Below are 21934 nucleotides of genomic sequence, written 5' to 3' on the forward strand. Positions count from 1 at the left end.
GTAACATACGGCGAGGGGGGACCCTCGACTACAGCACAGGGCCAGAGAAACCGACATCCGAAAACCAATTACGGTCGCTAATTACTGGATGAAATATCCCCCCCCACCTCCCCGTGGCACCTTAATAGCGTTCCTTCAGAGTCTGCATAAAGCACAGCAAAAAAAGAAGAAAGAAGACGCGTCCTCGCTGAGATGAATTAGTTTTTATCTCCTCGTTCCTCACATTAGAGGAGCTCTCTCCTGTTTTCCAGAGGAGGGATTAACTGCTCCAAAGAATGAATGGTTGGACGTGATTAGCAACAGAGCCGCTAGAGAGCTGGACGTGAATCTTCCCTTCATTCTTGTGCACTTTGCACTTTGTTCTCCAAGTACTTAAAAAAAAATTACTTTTTAGGATCAAACCGGCCTCTAAAAAAAAAGAAAAATATGTAAATGTCAGCGATAAATCGACTGGAATGTACATGAAGTACATTTACTTAAGCACTTAAAGTATAAAATTATAATATACGTATAAGAAATTGAATAAATACAATTTTGACATACTTGTGCAAATATTGTATATATATTTTGTTTTTTTACTTCAATGCATGTATCTGACAGCTGAAGTAACTAAATACTTTGCAGATGTATCTTATCAATACAAAATACACAATTAAAATCATAAATTATTACCAACATTATCATGATTTAAACATTAAAGCGACAATAGAATAATACAAATATAAAAGAAATTATTAATACTTTGAAATTGGCCATTCTGCATAATGAGTACTTTTACTTTTGGCTCTTTAAGTATATTTTATTGATAATATTTGTGTACTTCAGTGCGGGGCTAAACACTGTGGTATTGTTACTTTTATTTATGTAAAAATATCTCAATACTTCTTCCAAACCAGTTAATTTATGAATTATACTTTCTGCATAATTGGACAATAGAAACAGTAGTTGGTGGATATATAATCAACAATACAAACAAGATAATATTGAACTGACTTTTGTCAATATCAATATCATTTCTATGGCTCATTAAAACAAATATATATTTATGTTATTAATATTTTTTAACTATCGCCACCATGTGGAGGGGCTGAGAGTCACACTGTAGCCACAGCCACTCTGGATAAATAGTATCTACTTATTTATTCAGATCAAATATATATAATATTAAAATACATCAGTGAAAATATTAATTAGTATATTTAATTAGTTTCTGCAATTCACAAATCTGCTTTTCTCGGCGTTTGTTGCCCCGAACAAAACAAAGTGCACGTGAATGCTGAGTCACGAGCACTTTGATTTCCATGACAGTGAATGGAGCTCGGCTTTTTTACTCTCAGCATTGCAGATTCAGACATGAAGAGGAGGGAGGCACAACGGAGAGGACCAACAGATTAGTACAGGTAGCCAGGAGGAGGAGGAAGAGGAGGAGGAGGAGGAGGAGGAGGAGGAGGAGGAGGAGGAAGGGGGTGGGGTTTCATCAGTGGAAGGTGATAAACTTTGCAAACCTTCCAAACTTGTCCTTGCTGCATAGGAGAGGGGGGGAAGCATTGGAACGGAGAGAAGAAGAGAAGAAATCAAAAACAAAGAGCCCACCAGACAAACTGCTGGATCACTGGTTCTACACACTCGCTTACAAACACACACACACACACACACACATGCATGTCTTAAAACAGCTGCTCTCATACAGGTGTTATCTGCATACCTAAGAGTTCATTTAAGGACAGCCATTCTGTCTTTTTTTTTTTTTTTTTTACACAACACATACAAAAATTAAATGAAACTAAAACAACACATGCTGCGCCGACATGTGATCATGTTAACACTTGTTTTGACGCGCGCTGTTTGCAGAGTAACACAGAGTGTGGCATCCCTACCTACGTGTGTGTGTGTGTGTGTGTGTGTGTGTGTGTGTGTGTGTGTGCGTGCTGAAATAATATGTCCGTCTTGAATACAGAACGGTGAAGAAGACAAAGTTTGGCCCTGCAGTTTTGTTTTTTTTTAATCCCCACCGGCTGCAATATTTGCTCCACATTTCCGTGGCTGTTGCCTAGCAACTGACAATGCAGTGTTCCCTCATCGCTGGTGATGAATGTTTGGTCGTGTCGTGGTTTACACAGGGGGGGGGGGGGGGGGGGGGGGGGGGGGGGGGGGGGGGGCTGGGGGGCCCGCGCACACACACACACACACGGCAGCGCGACGCACTTATTTCTACTGGATTCCAGAAGCACTTTTAGGGGGATTCGGTTGTTTAGCCGGCTGGTGGGGAAGAGGCCAAAATAAGGTGTTGTGGTTCTGGAGGACTGAGCCAAAGTGATGTTGACAGGTAGAGTGTCAGATAGTTATTAATGTAAGTCTATGTAGACATATAATCATATATATATATATATATATATATATATATATATATATATATTTAGTTAAGAGGTCATAATTTAAACATTCTTCCTATTTATTCTTGTCATTATCTACTCAAGATCTTCCTCGTCGCCGGTGTTTTGGTACATTTTGTAAAGAAAAAAAAAGATGTTTAATGAAATCTGAAACACCAAATTATGGTTTGCATTTTAAATAAATAATATATATATTAGGCGAGTGTGTCGGACGATTGGTAACAAGAAACTATGGAAATGACTCGTGAATCAGTTAAATATATATTTTTCAACTGTAATATCTCCTACTTATCAAGATTGTTTGATTATGTTGTGTGCTTATGTTTTATAAAATTGTGTAAATGTATTGTTACGCGATACTGAAATATTAATATCAGTACCGACCTCAAAAACCTAAATATCTGTCAGCCGAATTCTACCAATACGATAAAACCCATCAGATCAGGATAGCGACCTTTACTTAGTGGATCAGGTTTAGGACAGATGTGAACGATCCACATTAAATACGACTGCTTTAATAATGTCACTATCATTTTTTTTTTTTTTTTACATGGCAGGTATCAAATCGGTATCAGGGGAGAAAAAAAAAAGCATCTATTCTCATCATATGGTTGCATAGTTTACAGAAATGAAAGCCCGGCCCCCTACAGGACCCCTGGGGGACTACAGCACAAGATGAGCTGGTTAAAGCAATGCACTTGTTTTTGTTTTTTAATTATGCAAGTGAGGTAGCAGATACAGCAGAACCATACAGTGCCGACGGGGCCGCGACCAGTTTAACTCTCAATGATTCGAGTGAAGCGTAACTACGCATCGTCGATCGGTCCCTTTCCTTATCTGCCGAGGTGTTCTTCTTTTGGGAGGTCGAAGAAAAAAAGAGGAACAAGAACAGTTAAGGAAAAAAAGGTCAGGGAGAGAAAATGCGTAGAATTATTAACGCGACAATCATCGCATTTTTATTTTATTTTTTACCTGCATTTAATTCTTCTGACGAGTTTTTGGGCCATAATTTGGATGACTATTCAACGTCGACTCTGTCGGTATTTAACCGGCTCTGCTTTAAACTGACACTGACTCGTGTGTTTCCAACAGCGTGCATTACGTGACAGAAATCCCTCTTTATTTATGCAGAGTCACGCTGCATGAGAAATGGAGGATTCCCTCAGCAAACCTTTAGGCTGCCGTGTGAACCACAGTGGAGGGACGAGCCAACGCTACAGCTACCCGACATGCAAAAGGAGGGACTCGGCACCTGGTGCAGACTCGCAGCCCTCTATGGCACGACTGCCCATTTGTTACCCAGGTTTACCCAACTTTACCCAAATAAATGTAAATAACCGCCTGATAAAACTCTGTTTGTACTGCAGAGTACAGGGGAACACAAGCCATTTTGATTCATGCGAATTTGATGGGAGGTCTCGGGGAAATTTGACCCTAATAGCGCATAAAATAATGTTTAAATGGAACAAATGTGTGGTAAACATGCCCCTCGTAATCAGGGGTGCTTTTCATTAAATGTCCACCTGTAATTATTTCCCCCCAGTAGGTAATTATTCATGTATTGACTGCAGCTTTTGTCCCCTCTGAGCCACCGTAGCTGTAGGCCGTGGCTTATTACCGGGCCACTGTATTCTGGGCAACAACAAAAATAAAAAAAGAAGAAAAAGAAATGCCGATTTTGTCGAGCAGAAAACAGGTGTTAGACGTGTGCGGCGTGAAGAGGTAGAAAAAGTTGCCGCCACACAGACAGGAGAAGAAAAATAATCCTGATCTCACACAAACCACTTAAGAAAAACTAAAAACAAGAAAAACAATCAGTGTCGTAAAAAGAGTTAACAGGAAAACTGAACTAGTTGGACATAGAAAAGGGGAAAAAGGCAATAAATCAGTACAAACACAAGTATAATCGCTAACTTCTAAAAACTGTGTCACAGGGGTGTTTATTTCACGTACTGAAGGTGGTTTCTGCTGCAGGGCTTTAACACCTAACTGCATTAAAATGCACAGCTCGTCATGTTGTTGCACCCATTGTGGATACGACTGATGCTCCAGATGATCGCACTGCTGGTAATTAAACAACATCCAGTCCAGTGCAGAGACCATGTTGTTGTTTTTTGACTGCAGTCGTTATACTTTTTTTTTTTTAATTATATTTTAACCTAACTGCACAGTAGCTTCGGAGCCTATGGGGGGTTTCCTGAGTGTAAGCAAGATTAAGAAAGATAAATACTCTGGAAGTGCTGTGTGCAAAAATATGATGTTAGCAGGTCCACTGGCTGAAAGATAAGCACAGCAAACAAAAAGAAAACTTTAATGCCACTCAGCCAAGATTAATTGGAGGTGAATTCTTTTTTTCTTCTGCACAGTGAATGGTGTGTAATTAGTGAATATGCTTTGAGATGAAAAAGAACATTGCTGTGATCTTAAGATGGTGATTTTACTGTTAGTGAGCATGAATTACTTTCTCTCCCAAAAAGGTAGAAACAAGACAGCCAAGTCTGTCTCCTGTGTGTTCATTGAGAAATATAATTGTTGAATTAGAGACACTTTGTGAGCGCTACTTCAGCGGCGAAATTTATGGAAGGAATTTTAGGAATTAAAAGATCCAAATTGCCATCGAGGTTAGCAGAATGAGCCCACTGATTGCATCACAGGTTACAGTCCTTGGCTCCTTCATGTCTAGCTTTGGGATGAAGTCGTTGCTGGTAGGTAGTAAGAGAGTTTTCTCATATCACAAGGTTCAAATAAGGAATAAGGAACGAATGAACAGCATTCAGAAGCCTTATGGTGAGGCAGATCAGGAGAGATGTGAAGAATGATGGGACAGATCAAAAGAAAAAAGGAAGGAAGGAGGGAAGGAAAGGAAGGGCGTACTAAGGAGAGTAATCGGCAGCAGAATCTCTATGATTGTGTCTGACTGCTCATACTGTCGTATAACTTACACAGAGGATAAAAACACACAGATGTGTTCACCACGTAAAGTAAAAAGTTTACATTATGCTATGTCGGTTCTTCTGATGGCTAATTATCTGATATTTTAGTTGGGAATAAAATGATCTGATGATCATCGCCTTCATTTCCTGGTACTTACAAAATAACTACTGTGTACAGTATAAGGCAATTAAAATGACAATAAATAGGAACCATGGGCTTCCAGAGAGTTTAACTTTGGATGTGACTGACCTCTCGTCTTTTTTTATTCATCATACACACTGAGGCCCACAGGCTCGTCCCACACAAACAGAACCACTATCCTCCCACACACAAAGCACAATGTAAGACTCTGTAACGTTAATAGACGTATATATATGTGTGTGTGTGTGTGTGTGTGTGTGCATCACTGTGTCTACTGCACTGTAATGGTGTAAACTGAAGCAGCAGATGTCATGTTTATACCACTGAGAGGGGCTTAAAAGAATAAACTATATGTGTATATATATATATATATATATATATATATATATATATATATATATATATATATATATATTTGAGCTGAAACCAATTAGTTTATCTAATTAATTGAGAAGTTTATATTGGATTACATAAGACATTTAGCAAATGTAAACAGCCGTTTGCCCTTCCAGGGTTGTTTTAATGTTATATTTTAATACATATAGAGGGGATTATTTGTAGTCATCATACTGGAATATTTAAGTATTTTTTAATTAAAACACACACACACTGTGACGTTAACGCTACACATAGCTGGCTCGTTGTTATCAACACTAATACCTGTTGGCTTCAGCCAGCAGCAGAGACGACGCCCGTTAGCTTAGCCTAGCATAGCTTAGCCTAGCTTGGCCGCCGCCATTACCAGCCGACGTTAGCTTAGTTTTTTTGGGGTGTTTTTTTTAAACTGACGGGAGGTTGTTTTTTTTATATACCGAATTCGGGTCAGGTGAGATACATTTGACGGTTTCCGTTCACGCTTACTCGATTTTAAAATGCACTCTCCGGTCCACGCGCGTGTTTAAACCCCAACTGAAACGTCCGTTTTCCCGTCTCAAAACGGATCGGGGGGGGGGGGGGGGCGCGAAGCTAACGCGATAAGCTCGCGGAGCGATACACGGGACACATTTAGGATAAAGGTGCATATTTATATAGATATATACATATATACATTAACCTATTTAAAAAATAAAAAAGGACATAATAACAGTGGGTATTATACAAAACAGCAGGGACACGTTAAACCGATATATAACCTATAGATAGAAACCATCAAAGCTAGCTAACCTAATCAAGTATTCACACTGCGTGTCGAGCAATACGTGTAATTTGAAGGATTTAATCATGTGCGTGTGCGTGCGTGTATGTGTGTGTGTGTGTGCGAACCTTCTTGATATTGTAAACACGGGTCAACATCCCGATGCCTCGGTCGTTGAGGATGGTGAGCTTCTCCGCCAGCTTCTGCTGGCTGGGCTGGATCACTCCCCGCGACATCTTCTCGCTTTATCGGGTTAAATCTTCCAATTCAATCCGGAGGAGGACAACAACAATATATATATATATATATATATATACCACAAATCTCCGCAGCTTCTTGGGGTTCGTAGTGTGATTTAAGCCGGTGTTAGATTGTACCCATGTTCGTATTCGAGGGGACAGCAGCTTCCTGTACTCCACCCACCGTCTCCCTGCTGCTGCTGCTTTTTTTTTTTTTTTTTTTTTTCTCGGTCGCAGGGACGATGAGGAGTTGTCCTGTTTTTTTTTTTTTTACGGTGCGTTCAGGGGCCTTAGTTAATAGTAAACCTCAGAGTCAAATTCGCTCCCACTAGAATCAGATACTCTTATTATTAAAACGCGTTAGTCCATTTTTAAGTATTATCAAAGTGTGGTATTTCTACTGTCACTTGAGTGAAAGGAATACTTCTTTGTTATACTTTAAATACCAAAAGTAAAAGCACTATTAGTATATTACTCATTATGCCAAAAGTAAAAGTACTCATTATGCAAAATTAGTAATATTTGCTCTACAGGAATCAGCTTCTTTATTACAGCGGTGTTTAAATTGATTTTCACTTACAGTATTATAAAATTGTGGTATTTCTACTTTCACTTGAGTAAGAGAAATACTTCTTCCACCACTGCTAATACGTTTGAATACTATTGTAATATTTCCCCTTCCTATACTGATATAAATACTGTGTATAAACTCTTTTAAACACAGTGAATCTATCCTATAATGTAGTCATGTATTACAAATATACTTAAAATGACAAAAGTAAAAGTATTAATTTTGTCAAATGGCCAATATCAGAATCATGTATATGTATTTATTTATTTACAGGATTATAATAAGTGATGCTTTATGTGTTGCAGCTGGTAACTTGTATTAGTTTCTATACTGCAGGGTTAACCTGTATAAATACATCTTAATGTATTAGTTTATTTATATTTTGTATTTAAAAAGTAATGAGGATCTAAAAATATAAAATTAACTTAGTGCAGTAAAAAGTTAAACCTGGTGGTTCATCGTGGGCATTCTTTCAGTAATGTGTCTTATGTCCGCTTGTTTGTTATTGTATGAACATTACATATAAACTTGCCAACTTTCTGTCAAACTGCATATCTGATAAATATATACACAGCGAGATAGATTAGTTAATAAATAAACCAAATTAACAGCATTACCAGCCACACCCTGAGCGCACTTCCCGGTTGTAGCCGTATGCCCGACTTTCTCTGTTACCACTGAACGCACCGCATTGTTGACGCAGCTTCCGACTCAGCTGTCAGTTCTGTGTCAAAGCCTTCAACGCTGCCTGCTCCACGCGCGGTGGAAACCACACGATTTGTATTGTATACTTTAAATACTGTAGCTGTAATAAATAAGTAAAACATAAATAAAGGCATCAACACGTTATGGTCGGCTTTTAGGCTGCCTTATTAACTGTAACTGTAAATCCACTGAGAACTAACACAGTTAAAGGGTATATTATTCTGAGAAATGATTCTTCCAGTTTGATGTACCTCCACATTACTGGATGTAAATACAACTACCGCGCCCTGGTTAACCTCTCGGTCTTCGGTTTGTTTTCAGCTTAAACCCCGGCGTGATGCATTCGCTGTCTCAGGAGATCCAAGGCTTCTCCAAAGGCCGCCTGAAGAAACAGTGCACGCGCGTCACCACCGTGATGGGCCGGAGGCTGATGGAGAGGAGGGGTGATGCAGGGGAGGAGCAGGTGGAAGAGCTGGAGGAGGAGGAGGAGGAGGGGGCATGTGGATTCGTAGAAGATAAAAGTCTGGACCTTCAAGTTGGGGTTGTCAGGCCCTTTCTACTGCTGGGTAATATAATACTTATACTACTACTACTATTACTACTACTCCTACTACTAGTACTACTAATGCTACTACTACTACTACTACTACTACTCCTACTACTAGTACTACTAATGCTACTACTACTACTACTACTACTACTACTACGAGTGCTAGTCTACTGTTTATTTCAACATGTATTTACCATACATTAACACTGAACCAGCATATTTGTTATTTCCACTGTTATTGTTACAATCTGCAGTTATCGGGACATATTTACTGCAAATATTACTATACCCATAATAGGCCTGTCACAATAACTGGTTTTGGTGGACAATATATTGTCCCAGAAATAATTACAATACATTATATTATTGTCATTACCACCTCTATAACTACAACCACTACCACCTCTACTACTACAACCACTACCACCTCTATTACTACAACCACTACCACCTCTATTACTACAACCACTACCACCTCTATTACTACAACCACTACCACCTCTATTACTACAACCACTACCACCTCTATTACTACAACCACTACCACCTCTATTACTACAACTACTACCACCTCTATTACTACAACCACTACCACCTCTATTACTACAACCACTACCACCTCTATTACTACAACCACTACCACCTCTATTACTACAACCACTACCACCTCTATTACTACAACCACTACCACCTCTATTACTACAACCACTACCACCTCTATTACTACAACTACTACCACCTCTATTACTACAACTACTACCACCTCTATTACTACAACTACTACCACCTCTATTACTACAACCACTACCACCTCTATTACTACAACCACTACCACCTCTATTACTACAACCACTACCACCTCTATTACTACAACCACTACCACCTCTATTACTACAACCACTACCACCTCTATTACTACAACTACTACCACCTCTATTACTACAACCACTACCACCTCTATTACTACAACTACTACCACCTCTATTACTACAACCACTACCACCTCTATTACTACAACTACTACCACCTCTATTACTACAACTACTACCACCTCTATTACTACAACCACTACCACCTCTATTACTACAACCACTACCACCTCTATTACTACAACCACTACCACCTCTATTACTACAACTACTACCACCTCTATTACTACAACCACTACCACCTCTATTACTACAACCACTACCACCTCTATTACTACAACTACTACCACCTCTATTACTACAACTACTACCACCTCTATTACTACAACTACTACCACCTCTATTACTACAACTACTACCACCTCTATTACTACAACCACTACCACCTCTATTACTACAACTACTACCACCTCTATTACTACAACCACTACCACCTCTATTACTACAACTACTACCACCTCTATTACTACAACTACTACCACCTCTATTACTACAACCACTACCACCTCTATTACTACAACTACTACCACCTCTATTACTACAACTACTACCACCTCTATTACTACAACTACTACCACCTCTATTACTACAACTACTACCACCTCTATTACTACAACTACTACCACCTCTATTACTACAACCACTACCACCTCTATTACTACAACTACTACCACCTCTATTACTACAACTACTACCACCTCTATTACTACCACCTCCATTACTACAACCACTACCACCTCTATTACTACAACCACTACCAGCTCTATTACTACAACTACTACCACCTCTATTACTACCACCTCCATTACTACAACTACTACCACCTCTATTACTACCACCTCTATTACTACAACCACTACCAGCTCTATTACTACAACCACTACCACCTCTATTACTACAACCACTACCACCTCTATTACTACAACCACTACCACCTCTATTACTACAACCACTACCACCTCCATTACTACAACCACTACCAGCTCTATTACTACAACCACTACCACCTCTATTACTACAACTACTACCAGCTCTATTACTACAACTACTACCACCTCTATTACTACAACCACTACCACCTCTATTACTACAACCACTACCACCTCTATTACTACAACTACTACCACCTCTATTACTACAACCACTACCACCTCTATTACTACAACTACTACCACCTCTATTACTACAACCACTACCACCTCCATTACTACAACCACTACCACCTCTATTACTACAACCACTACCAGCTCTATTACTACAACTACTACCACCTCTATTACTACAACCACTACCACCTCTATTACTACAACTACTACCACCTCTATTACTACAACCACTACCACCTCTATTACTACCACCTCTATTACTACAACCACTACCACCTCTATTACTACAACCACTACCACCTCTATTACTACAACTACTACCACCTCTATTACTACCACCTCCATTACTACAACTACTACCACCTCTATTACTACCACCTCCATTACTACAACCACTACCACCTCTATTACTACAACTACTACCACCTCTATTACTACCACCTCCATTACTACAACCACTACCACCTCTATTACTACAACCACTACCAGCTCTATTACTACAACTACTACCACCTCTATTACTACCACCTCCATTACTACAACTACTACCACCTCTATTACTACAACTACTACCACCTCTATTACTACAACTACTACCACCTCTATTACTACCACCTCCATTACTACAACTACTACCACCTCTATTACTACCAGCTCTATTACTACAACCACTACCAGCTCTATTACTACAACCACTACCACCTCTATTACTACAACCACTACCACCTCTATTACTACAACCACTACCACCTCTATTACTACAACCACTACCACCTCTATTACTACAACCACTACCACCTCTATTACTACAACCACTACCACCTCCATTACTACAACCACTACCAGCTCTATTACTACAACCACTACCACCTCTATTACTACAACTACTACCACCTCTATTACTACAACCACTACCACCTCTATTACTACAACCTCTATTACTACAACCACTACCACCTCTATTACTACCACCTCTATTACTACAACCACTACCACCTCTATTACTACAACCACTACCTTCGCTGCTGCTCGTACTGCCACTAGTTTCATCGTGTCTCCATCACTTCAGTATTCCAGTCCGCTCAATATCGATATCAATGTGGTTCATTTAGACCTCAGGGTGCTTGGTGACCTCCCTTTTAGCCGGAGGACGCCGGTCGACACCCGCACATGTCAGCAGGCATCCGTCCTGCCGAAGTGCCCTTGAGCCCGACATTGAATCCCCTCGCAGCTCTGCGGTGCCGTTTCGTGGCTCGACCGCACTACGGGAGAATGTCTCCGCGGGGATCAATAACATATTACATCTGTTGGGCTCGATAGAGGTGACTCTCTCCTGTAAAGCGGGTCACTGCTAACAGCATCAAACGGCTCAGGGCTCTGTTACCTGACAGGATCAGACACCTTGTTGAACGTCTGACAGGTTTCTCTCATATTAATATGCCTCTTTGTCTTTGGAGATTTCATTACACTTGGTAGACATATATATATTGACTTGCAGTACAACGAAATTCATGAAGTACTAATGAAGAATAGATGAGAATATTGCAGGCTGGTCTCATCCTGCATTCCTAAACCTAAATAAGTATTTCACGATCTTTTCCTCAACCTAACTAAGTATTTCATGATCTTTTCCTCAACCTAACGAAGTATTTAACAATCTTTTCCTCAACCTAACTAAGTATTTAACGATCTTTCCCTCAACCTAACTAAGTATTTAACGATCTTTCCCTCAACCTAACTAAGTATTTAACAATCTTTTCCTCAACCTAACTAAGTATTTCATGATCTTTTCCTCAACCTAACGAAGTATTTAACAATCTTTTCCTCAACCTAACTAAGTATTTAACGATCTTTCCCTCAACCTAACTAAGTATTTAACGATCTTTCCCTCAACCTAACTAAGTATTTAACGATCTTTCCCTCAACCTAACTAAGTATTTAACGATCTTTCCCTCAACCTAACTAAGTATTTAACAATCTTTTCCTCAACCTAACTAAGTATTTAACGATCGAAAGCAAGAGGCAGGCTTTTGTCGAGCGAGTAAAGTATATCTTTTATTTCTAAATATATCATTTAAACCAAGTTAATACGTTGAACGTGACTGAGATCTGGCATCACGGGGGAAAGTGGATCGGCCACCGCTGCAGAGCGCTAGTATAGCTACTTTGAAGGCGAGTGAGCCGCTGCAGAGCATCCACCGTGTAAGCCTGGAGGAAGTCCTGCCGTCACACTTCCTGCCCATGTGCCTCGCTCACATAATTACCCCCCAGCTCCTGCTACTCATGAGGAGTTATCGGACAAATTGAAAGAGACCGTTCCTCGTTCTGCTTTAACTGTCTCCTTCAATGATCGTGTGCTCTCTCTCGGCCGAAAAACAGACGCCACCGGTCGGCTTTTGCTGTATTTTTTTTCTAATTGTATTCCCTCCATTAGTCTCCGACCTGCGTCCTCGGCTGCGTTTGTCATTCTCGCCGTTGCCATGAAAACGCATCCGCTCGCTCTTTTCATGAAAATCCGTCCCTTTTTTCTGCAGATGCAGATAGTATTGTGTGTTTATATCTGCGGCTTTCAAGTCGAGTGCCACTCGACAAATCATATGCCCGACTTTTTTATTTCCGTGGCTGTAAGCCTTTTTAATGTTGGTTTCCGCTGACTGATATCCCCCCCCCCCCCCCACCCCCCCCCCCCCCCCCCACCCCCCCTTGTTTTCAGCTTTTCTTCTTAGTGATACAGCTGATATGATGCAGCATTTGCTTCCAGCTGCTAAAGTTTTTCGCACCTGAATTGACTGTTTTATGTGTGAGGTTTCGTAGCTTTCTTTGTGAAACACTGGCAGAACTAGAAGAAGTAAAAATAGAAATACTATTGTCTATGAATTATTCATAAAAGTCCTGAATATAAAATGTTACTCAAGTAAATGTACAGTAGTATTATCAAAAAGAGTACATTCTAGCACGGTTCCCTTGTTTAAATGATGAGGAAATAAGGCCACAGGGAAAATAAGTTATTTCCATTATCCTTTAATCCTTTGATTGTGTTTGTGATTAAGCCATTTATTGTCTATAAAATGTCAAAAGAAATACAGAAAAATGCCATCTTCACCCGTTCATCCTCGCGTAAAAATTCTAAGAAGTTCCCTCATGAAATATGGGACACAAGTGAGGTCGCGGTGACTTTGACCTTTGCCCTTTCACTTCCAAAATCTCATCAGTTCCTTCCGGAGTCCAGGTTGACGTCTGTGCCAAATTTGTAGAAATTATCTGCATGCGTTCCTGAGATATTCTTGTTCACGACGACGACAGCACACACACACACACACACACACACACACACACACACACACACACACACACACACACACACGCCTGCCACCAGCGAAGCGTTTGTCTCTTTAGTTTTGATAAACGACTTAAAAGATAAATCAATGTTTACAGTTTGAACAAAACCAGCTGCATCGTCATCACAACACTTGATTGTACTGTACGGCCGGATTAAGCTGTTTCTCTCACGTCAAACGGAGACGCAGATGTATAATATATATTATATAAACATAAATATTCATGCAGCATTTGATCATTTTTACAACAGGGGCAATTACTGTCAGCCTGCAGGAAGCGTTATGAATTTATTTGTATTTGTAGAGGCGTGCCCTCTGGTCTATTGTCTCCTCATCAAGTTGTTTCTGCCTTTCCAGCCTCTCAGGATGCAGCCCACGACATTGACACCCTGCAGAGATATAAGGTCAGTGCGGGCCGATCGATGCAGCGGGCCGTGCCCTTGCCTTGTTGCGATGGCGGTGACACGAGATTAGAGGCGACCGTGCAGGTGTCTGCTGTCCCCCCCCCCCCCCCCCCCCCCCCCCCCGCGGGGTCGGCAGCAACCGATGCCGATAGCCGGAGGGGGCCCTCGTGACTCGGTGCAGTGACCGTTCGGCTCAGTAGAGGGAGTAAATGATTACACTCGGTCTCCACATCACAGGAATGTGAGTACTCCTCTCTGCAGTGGCCGTGAGCATATTGCTGCCTGTGCAGTGTCGGGATGATGAATTGGGGAGGTTACAAATACCTTCGCTTCCTATTTCTGGGATGAAACCCGGACTGCTTGATAACCAACAAGCAGAAACCGGGGTTTTCTCAGATAGATATTGTAGCTCGGACATGACAGTGGGCTCAAAAATGATGATGTTTGAGCCCACTGGTTGTATAGAAGTCTATGCTTCATGTGTTAAAGCTGCATTCTCTCTCCTGACCACCAGGGGGCGACTCCTCTGGTTGTATAGAAGTCCATGCTTCATGTGTTAAAGCTGCATTCTCTCTCCTGACCACCAGGGGGCGACTCCTCTGGTTGTATAGAAGTGTTAAAGCTGCATTCTCTCTCCTGACCACCAGGGGGCGACTCTTCTGGTTGTATAGAAGTCTATGCTTCATGTGTTAAAGCTGCATTCTCTCTCCTGACCACCAGGGGGCGACTCTTCTGGTTGTATAGAAGTCTATGCTTCATGTGTTAAAGCTGCATTCTCTCTCCTGACCACCAGGGGGCGACTCTTCTGGTTGTATAGAAGTCTATGCTTCATGTGTTGAAGCTCCCAATCCCGTTATTGCACCTTTAACATCTGGCAATTTACAACAAAAAATGCTTTTTTTGGTCTGTTGATCAAAAAGAATAGTCAAACTACTTCTAATCAATTCCTTATAAATGAATACATAAACATATATCCAGGTTTTTTCTTCATTAGTGATGAAATATGATCTGTACCAGCCTGTCTTCTTATGAAAGAGAACGTTATTCTGTCAATAAATCCCATGAAAAGACAAAAAAACAACAACAAAACAACAATAATGTGTCTTTCTCTCAGTCGAGGACGTAAATGTAAAATAGGAAAATGCTATTCAAATAAATAGTGTATTTGTTGGGGGATTGAAACACACTTGGTGCAGCAGCACAGTGTATCTGGGATTCAGCATGAACGACAGTGTGTGTGTGTGTGTGTGTGTGTGTGTGTTCATAGTAATAAAAGAGCATGTACAACAGTGAGACTCATTGATGTGTTTTCAACACTTTTAAGACAACAATAGAGCTCTCCGGCCCAGAGGAAGAAGACATATCAGGCTCTAGATACACAGAGACATTCATTATTAGTTTTGGGGTCTTTTCATGGCGTTTGTTGTCAATTCGAAACATCAAAAAATATCACCGGATGTATCCTTCAACTCGTGAAATAAAACGGACTGTGCCGTCCCCTTTCTCCCATCGCCAGGTGTCTCACGTGTTAAACGTGGCCTACGGAGTCTCCAACCTGTTCCCAGATCAGTTGGTTTACAAGACGCTCCAGATCCTGGACCTCCCGGACACGGACATCACTTCCTACCTCGGGGAATGCAGCGCCTTCGTAGATGGGGCACGAGAAAAGGTACACATCTACAAGGTCGCAAGAAGGTCATTCAATGACTTGTTGAGTGCGCCGTATAGGCAGAGGCAGGCTAGCTGTTGCCCTCTGTTTCCAGCCTTTGTGCTAAGCTAAGTTAGCTTCATATTTACCAGAAAAACGTGATCAATCTTCTTATCTCAATATTTAACATCATGCACAATATAACTTTTAAATGTATCTCATCTCTTATTTATATTCTTTGGTTTTGCACTTTCATTATATTTTTCATCTATTGTTTTTTTTCTCCTTCTTGTTGATCAATCACAACAATCTCCTTAAAGGATCAATAAGGTTGCGTCATATCTCATCTCAACTCTGCAAGAAACACAAATCAAACTATTTCTTTAATTAAACAAAATCAGGAAGAATGATCATCATCAAAATGTAGCTTAAATTGAAAAGTATTAGCCTCTTTCAGTTTTTAAGTGTTTGTGTAGCATTAATAAACATGGATTATTAAACGTAATTCTAATAAATACTTTTTGATTCTGATTATTTAAAAGGCATTTATGTCGTTTGTTGAGATGGAACTCATTCTTATATATACTGTTGCATATTATACACAAAATAATATTCAATCTGCCCGCTATATGTTTTTAAAATCATAATCTTTGGAGTATCTAGTAAACAAAGCAACAGACACACACACACACACACACACACACACAGACAGACACACACAGCTGAATGTTTTTTGTTACCAGATAAGAAAATGCATTAAATCTCTTTTTTAAAACATTTCTTTCATCCCAATCCGTCTGATTCAACATGTCAATGTGCGCTCGCTGCCGTTCTGCCTCCATTTACATCCGCAGCCAGTTTATCTGTAACTCAGCACAAAGGAGAGGCGGGCGGGCGGAATACCTAATGAAAGACCACGCTGGGGTCATTTAATGTAAGAAAGTCAACATGTACACCCCCCCCCCCCCTCATGTGCTGCATGTAATACCTTTTTTTTTTTTTAAGGGATTATTTCCCAGCAGAGCATTATTTCCTGTGTGTGTGTGTGTGTGTGTGTGTCTGGAGATTTGACCGTAAGCAGACCATAATGTGATGTGAGCAGCGATATGAAAACAAGAAACCAAATCAAGCCTCCGTGTTTCGCATCATATCGCTGAGTTTGTACTGCAGAAGTCTTTTTGTTGTTGTTGTTGTTGTTGTTTTTTACTAAAGGGAAGAAAAACAAGCGCTGATGTGTGACTGCAGACACCAGCACACGTAATATGAGGAACCCCCCCCCCCCCCTCTTTGATTGATGGAAACGTATTAAAGACCGATGTCATTCTCTCTCCCCGGATGTCCCGCTTCATTTGATTGTGTTCCCCCCCAGAGGAGCTGCCTGATTGGGTCGCCATCTTGAAAAAAAAAAAAATGAAAGCAGCGCGATAACAGCGATAACACGTCAATTACACGGCGGACAGAAGAAAAAAAAAAAAAAAAAAGGAGGCGCCGCGAAGCCACCGGCCAATTTAAAATCTCCGGTGACGCACGCGGTGGGTATTAATTGAGGTGCACGAAATAAATAAATAAATAAAAATGTGAGGAGAGACTTGTATTATGGGATGTGAGGCGAGCGTGACAGTATGCTGAGCTTCGGGGTTCAGGAGCCGGGGGGGCCTATTGTCTAAAGATCTGGCTGGAATTTAAAAAAAATATATATATAATAATTTCCTGCACCGGCACTTAAGGTGGTAAAATAATTACGTCGACATTAATATTAATCACACCGCGAATTTTCGACACGCACAAAAAACCCGCAGACAGACGGATTTATTCTTGCTTCTCTTTAATGCCGCTTTTCAGAGGTGATGGAAAGTTGGAAATTACAGATTTTCACCAGGATTTGAACGTGTTTTAACATTTTTAAATTATATATATATATTTTAAAAAAAGTGTTAGTCTGAAATGTCTGAAATTACTCCAAAACAACAGAGTTGGATGTTTAAATGTCAATTTAAATGCTTTGAGCACAACCAATTGAATCCCATTTGCATGTTAAGATAAACTATGTTTCTTATATTCTTCTAACACCAAGTGACCTCTTTATATATATTATATACTAGTTATCTTATGTGTATATATATGTGTGTATATATATATATATATATATATATATATATATATATATATATATATATATACACACTGGCTTTCTCTGTCCACAGGACGGTGTTGTGATGGTTCACTGTAACGCGGGCGTATCGCGCTCCACCTCCATCGTCATTGGCTACCTGATGTTGGGGGAGGGGCTTTCGTTTGACGATGCGTACAGCCAGGTGAAGATGGCGAGGCCCTCAATCCGCCCGAACCCCGGCTTCTACCAGCAACTACAGAGCTACAAACCTTAAAGCAGCTGAAACAAGCTTTAAATATATATATATATATATATATAAGCTTTAAACAATATATATATATATAAATATACACATTTACGTTCATTTTTTGCTCTGTTTTTGGGCTCCACCAACTCCTAAAGGGAGTATCTGGATCTTTAGCTGCTAATTGCTCCACTATGTTCACGAGCTCTTCTCCAGACTGTCATTGGATGCTGAGCAGGAAGCGTACAGTTGGTTTTTAAAGGCTTTTTTTGGGGGGACTGAGAAAGTTGAACCAATGAGCTGAAAGGTGCTAAAAGAGGAGCTGCAGATTTGAGTGATATATCTCTGTGGGGTTTTGTCACGGGGACTCTTATCACATTACACCCTCTTTTCTCTTACCTGTGGTTTAATTTTTCAACATTTTAATTTTTTTTTTTTTTATAATGAAAATGTCAATGGCTCAATCTCATCAAATTGCTGCGGGGAAGATGATTTAAAGGGGTTTTAATGTCTCGCTCAAACACACAGAAATAATGAAAATGTATTTGCAATAAAACAATTAAATGTTCAACATAAAGGTCAAACTTCATTGGCTGCCAAATGTATGCTTGAAGCACTTGTATGCACGCGTTGAGTGTGTAATTTGTCTAAAAATGGAATAAGTACGTGAAAAAACCTGTGTCTGCCACACTGATTTCCCATTAGATGTGTTCACTCTGGAAACACTTGTTTTCTCGGCAGTATAGATTGCGTTCTAATTAAAGACGCACTTCTTTTTTTTTCCGGAGGATCAACTTGATTTCTTTCTCAGCTACACGACGCAGTACGCACCCTCCATTATAACGACCGTCTCTATCAATTTCACAACTTCGCAAAGTCGATTGCGCTAAACCTCGACTCCCTCGAAATAATTAGCTTGTAATTAGCGCGTTAGATAATAGGGGGGGGGGGGGGGAATCCATTCGGCTCACATGCTAATCAACGTGCGCCGCTGGGACTCGCAGCACGCGAAGGTATCGCTTTGCTCATCTTCACTGCTTAAAATGGAGATAAGTCTATAGGGCAGGTGTGTGTGTGTGTGTGTGTGTGTGTGTGTGTGTGTGTGTGTGTGTGTGTGTGTGTGCGTGTGTTTGTTGTTCACCGGGCCGAGAGCATTCGCTGATTGTTATTATGCTCATAAATGTCCCGTGTGCTGGAGTTAACAGTCCAATCCATAGAAGAGGAAACGTTCTGTGTGGAAAACGTGACCTAAATACATTCTGGATTCATAAAAGAAAAGAAAATATAACACGCGTTGGGTTTCGCACCGTAATCTGCATTGTTACAGGGAAATAAATTTAAATAAAAAAACGTGTTAAAGCTGCATTCTCTCTCCTGACCACCAGGGGGCGACTCCTCTGGTTGTATAGAAGTCTATGCTTCATGTGTTAAAGCTGCATTCTCTCTACTGACCACCAGGGGGCGACTCCTCTGGTTGTATAGAAGTCTATGCTTCATGTGTTAAAGCTGCATTCTCTCTCCTGACCACCAGGGGGCGACTCCTCTGGTTGTATAGAAGTCTATGCTTCATGTGTTAAAGCTGCATTCTCTCTACTGACCACCAGGGGGCGACTCCTCTGGTTGTATAGAAGTCTATGCTTCATGTGTTAAAGCTGCATTCTCTCTCCTGACCACCAGGGGGCGACTCCTCTGGTTGTATAGAAGTCTATGCTTCATGTGTTAAAGCTGCATTCTCTCTACTGACCACCAGGGGGCGACTCCTCTGGTTGTATAGAAGTCTATGCTTCATGTGTTAAAGCTGCATTCTCTCTCCTGACCACCAGGTGGCGACCCCCCCGGTTGTATAGAAGTCTATGCTTCATGTGTTAAAGCTGCATTCTCTCTCCTGACCACCGGGGGTGACTCCTCTGGTTGTATAGAAGTCTATGCTTCATGTGTTAAAGCTGCATTCTCTCTCCTGACCACCAGGGGGCGACTCCTCTGGTTGTATAGAAGTCTATGCTTCATGCGTTAAAGCTGCATTCTCCTCTGGTTGTATAGAAGTCTATGCTTCATGCGTTAAAGCTGCATTCTCTCTCCTGACCACCAGGGGGCGGCTCCTCTGGTTGTATAGAAGTCTATGCTTCATGTGTTAAAGCTGCATTCTCTCTCCTGACCACCGGGGGCGACTCCTCTGGTTGTATAGAAGTCTATGCTTCATGTGTTAAAGCTGCATTCTCTCTCCTGACCACCAGGGGACGACTCCTCTGGTTGTATAGAAGTCTATATAAATGACTCTACTTCTCTTGATGTATTCCCTCAGTAAACATTGTAAACATTAGTTTTTGGTCTCAATCTCTAGTTTCAAGTCTTCTTCAATACAGCGTGATGTTCATTTAGTAAATTATGGACATTTAGAGTCAAACAGACCATAAAGCAGAGGATGCTTTCAGGCTCCTGTGATTGACAGGTTTCTACCATCGACGTTGTCAGGTCTGGCAGTTATCTGGGTCCTTACGGTCGTATAAAAATGTCTTATTCAGGGTCAGTTGTACTTTGCTTCATTCTCTTTTGTCAATTCGGTTTTTGTACTCAGAGTTTTCCTCCATCGCCGTCTTCAGGTCAAATTATGATAGGGAAGGGCCCAAAAACCTGCAGTTCCTCAAATGGCCACTTGTCGTAAACATTTTTTAAAAATTCCATCCCCGTCGACCTCCATGTTAAAAATGATTTACAAAAGAAATAAAAGCCTGGCACATTTTTTATATAACTGACTAATAATAATAATTTTTGCTGTCTATTTGTGATGTTTGTATTAAACGTTAGCTAAAAAAACAACATTACTAACTGATTTTCTTATGCTAAATGCTAAAACAATTAGCATAAAATATATATATATATATATATATATATATATATACGGTTTAGAATCAGCGAGTTTGGATCTCCACCAATGTATTATTTTTTATTGCACCCAGAGACATTTGTGCTGCATTTTGTCCCCTGTTTTGTTGTTGTTGTTGTTGTTTTTTGGCAGCCTGTGTCAGCCGAGAGGTGGAGGTTTGGTCCTGAGCCAAGCACTTGGGGGGGAGGAGATAAGTTTTGCCAAATTGGTCACAATTCCTACCCGTCCTATAAAAGGTCATAGATTATTTAGGACGCCTTTTCAGAGCCGGTGGACTGATTGCAACGGAGCAGTAAATACCCCCCCCCCCCCCACACACACACACACACACACACACACACACACACCCCTCCAATAAATACACAAACATGGCAAATAAAATATGGCGCCGTGTGCGTAACTCATGGCGACGTTGGCCTTTTCTTTGGTTCTGTTCGACGGCGTGAACGCTGCGATGCCAACCGGGTGCCCCCCCCCCCCCCACCCCCCCCCCACCCACCCCCCCAACCCCCCCCCCACCCCACCCAACCTGACATTTTTGTGACATTTCGCCGTCTGGATGTGCCGGCCCACAGCGTGGCACAAGCTGTCCCATCTGCG

At 40.9% G+C, this 21934-nt stretch overlaps 2 protein-coding genes across 15 annotated transcripts in view; one reads left to right on the forward strand and one right to left on the reverse strand.

Moving 5' to 3' along the window:
- Positions 1 to 7049, reverse strand: part of nckap1 (NCK-associated protein 1) — a 29056-nt gene extending 22007 nt beyond the window's left edge. For 5 of the 12 annotated variants that reach the window (XM_034551548.1, XM_034551547.1, XM_034551552.1 and 2 more), the window contains exons 1-2: positions 6732 to 7042; positions 1506 to 1523 (exon numbers count right to left, since the gene is read on the reverse strand). In XM_034551548.1, the coding sequence (XP_034407439.1) occupies positions 1506 to 1523; positions 6732 to 6839 (126 nt within the window). In that variant the 5' untranslated portion in view covers positions 6840 to 7042. Of the gene's footprint in view, positions 1 to 1505; positions 1524 to 6731 lie in introns of all 12 variants that reach the window. The other 7 variants (XM_034551554.1, XM_034551555.1, XM_034551550.1 and 4 more) reach the window with 5 other exon arrangements.
- LOC117743790 (dual specificity protein phosphatase 19-like) lies at positions 6140 to 19014 on the forward strand. Of its 3 annotated transcripts, none has more exons than XM_034551641.1 (5): positions 6140 to 6294; positions 8440 to 8684; positions 14399 to 14445; positions 15962 to 16114; positions 18298 to 19014. In XM_034551641.1, the coding sequence occupies exons 2-5, from the start codon at positions 8456 to 8458 to the stop codon at positions 18478 to 18480; spliced, it is 612 nt and encodes a 203-aa protein (XP_034407532.1). In that variant the 5' UTR covers positions 6140 to 6294; positions 8440 to 8455; the 3' UTR covers positions 18481 to 19014. The 3 variants fall into 3 exon arrangements, with proteins under 3 accessions (XP_034407532.1, XP_034407533.1, XP_034407530.1); XM_034551642.1 differs by lacking the exon at positions 6140 to 6294 and adding an exon at positions 8122 to 8193; XM_034551639.1 differs by lacking the exon at positions 6140 to 6294 and adding an exon at positions 8123 to 8329.
- Positions 19015 to 21934: the final 2920 nt, after the last annotated feature.

This window comes from Cyclopterus lumpus, chromosome 15 (genome assembly GCF_009769545.1).
Source record: "Cyclopterus lumpus isolate fCycLum1 chromosome 15, fCycLum1.pri, whole genome shotgun sequence".
NCBI classification, from domain to species: domain Eukaryota; kingdom Metazoa; phylum Chordata; class Actinopteri; order Perciformes; family Cyclopteridae; genus Cyclopterus; species Cyclopterus lumpus.

Excerpts from the sequence above, each read along its gene's own strand:
- LOC117743790 (XM_034551641.1), top strand. The coding sequence starts at position 8,456 with ATGCATTCGCTGTCTCAGGAGATCCAAGGCTTCTCCAAAGGCCGCCTG. Across the intron at positions 14,446-15,961 it reads ACACCCTGCAGAGATATAAG|GTGTCTCACGTGTTAAACGT; the intron begins GTCAGTGCGGGC and ends TCCCATCGCCAG. Across the intron at positions 16,115-18,297 it reads TAGATGGGGCACGAGAAAAG|GACGGTGTTGTGATGGTTCA; the intron begins GTACACATCTAC and ends CTCTGTCCACAG.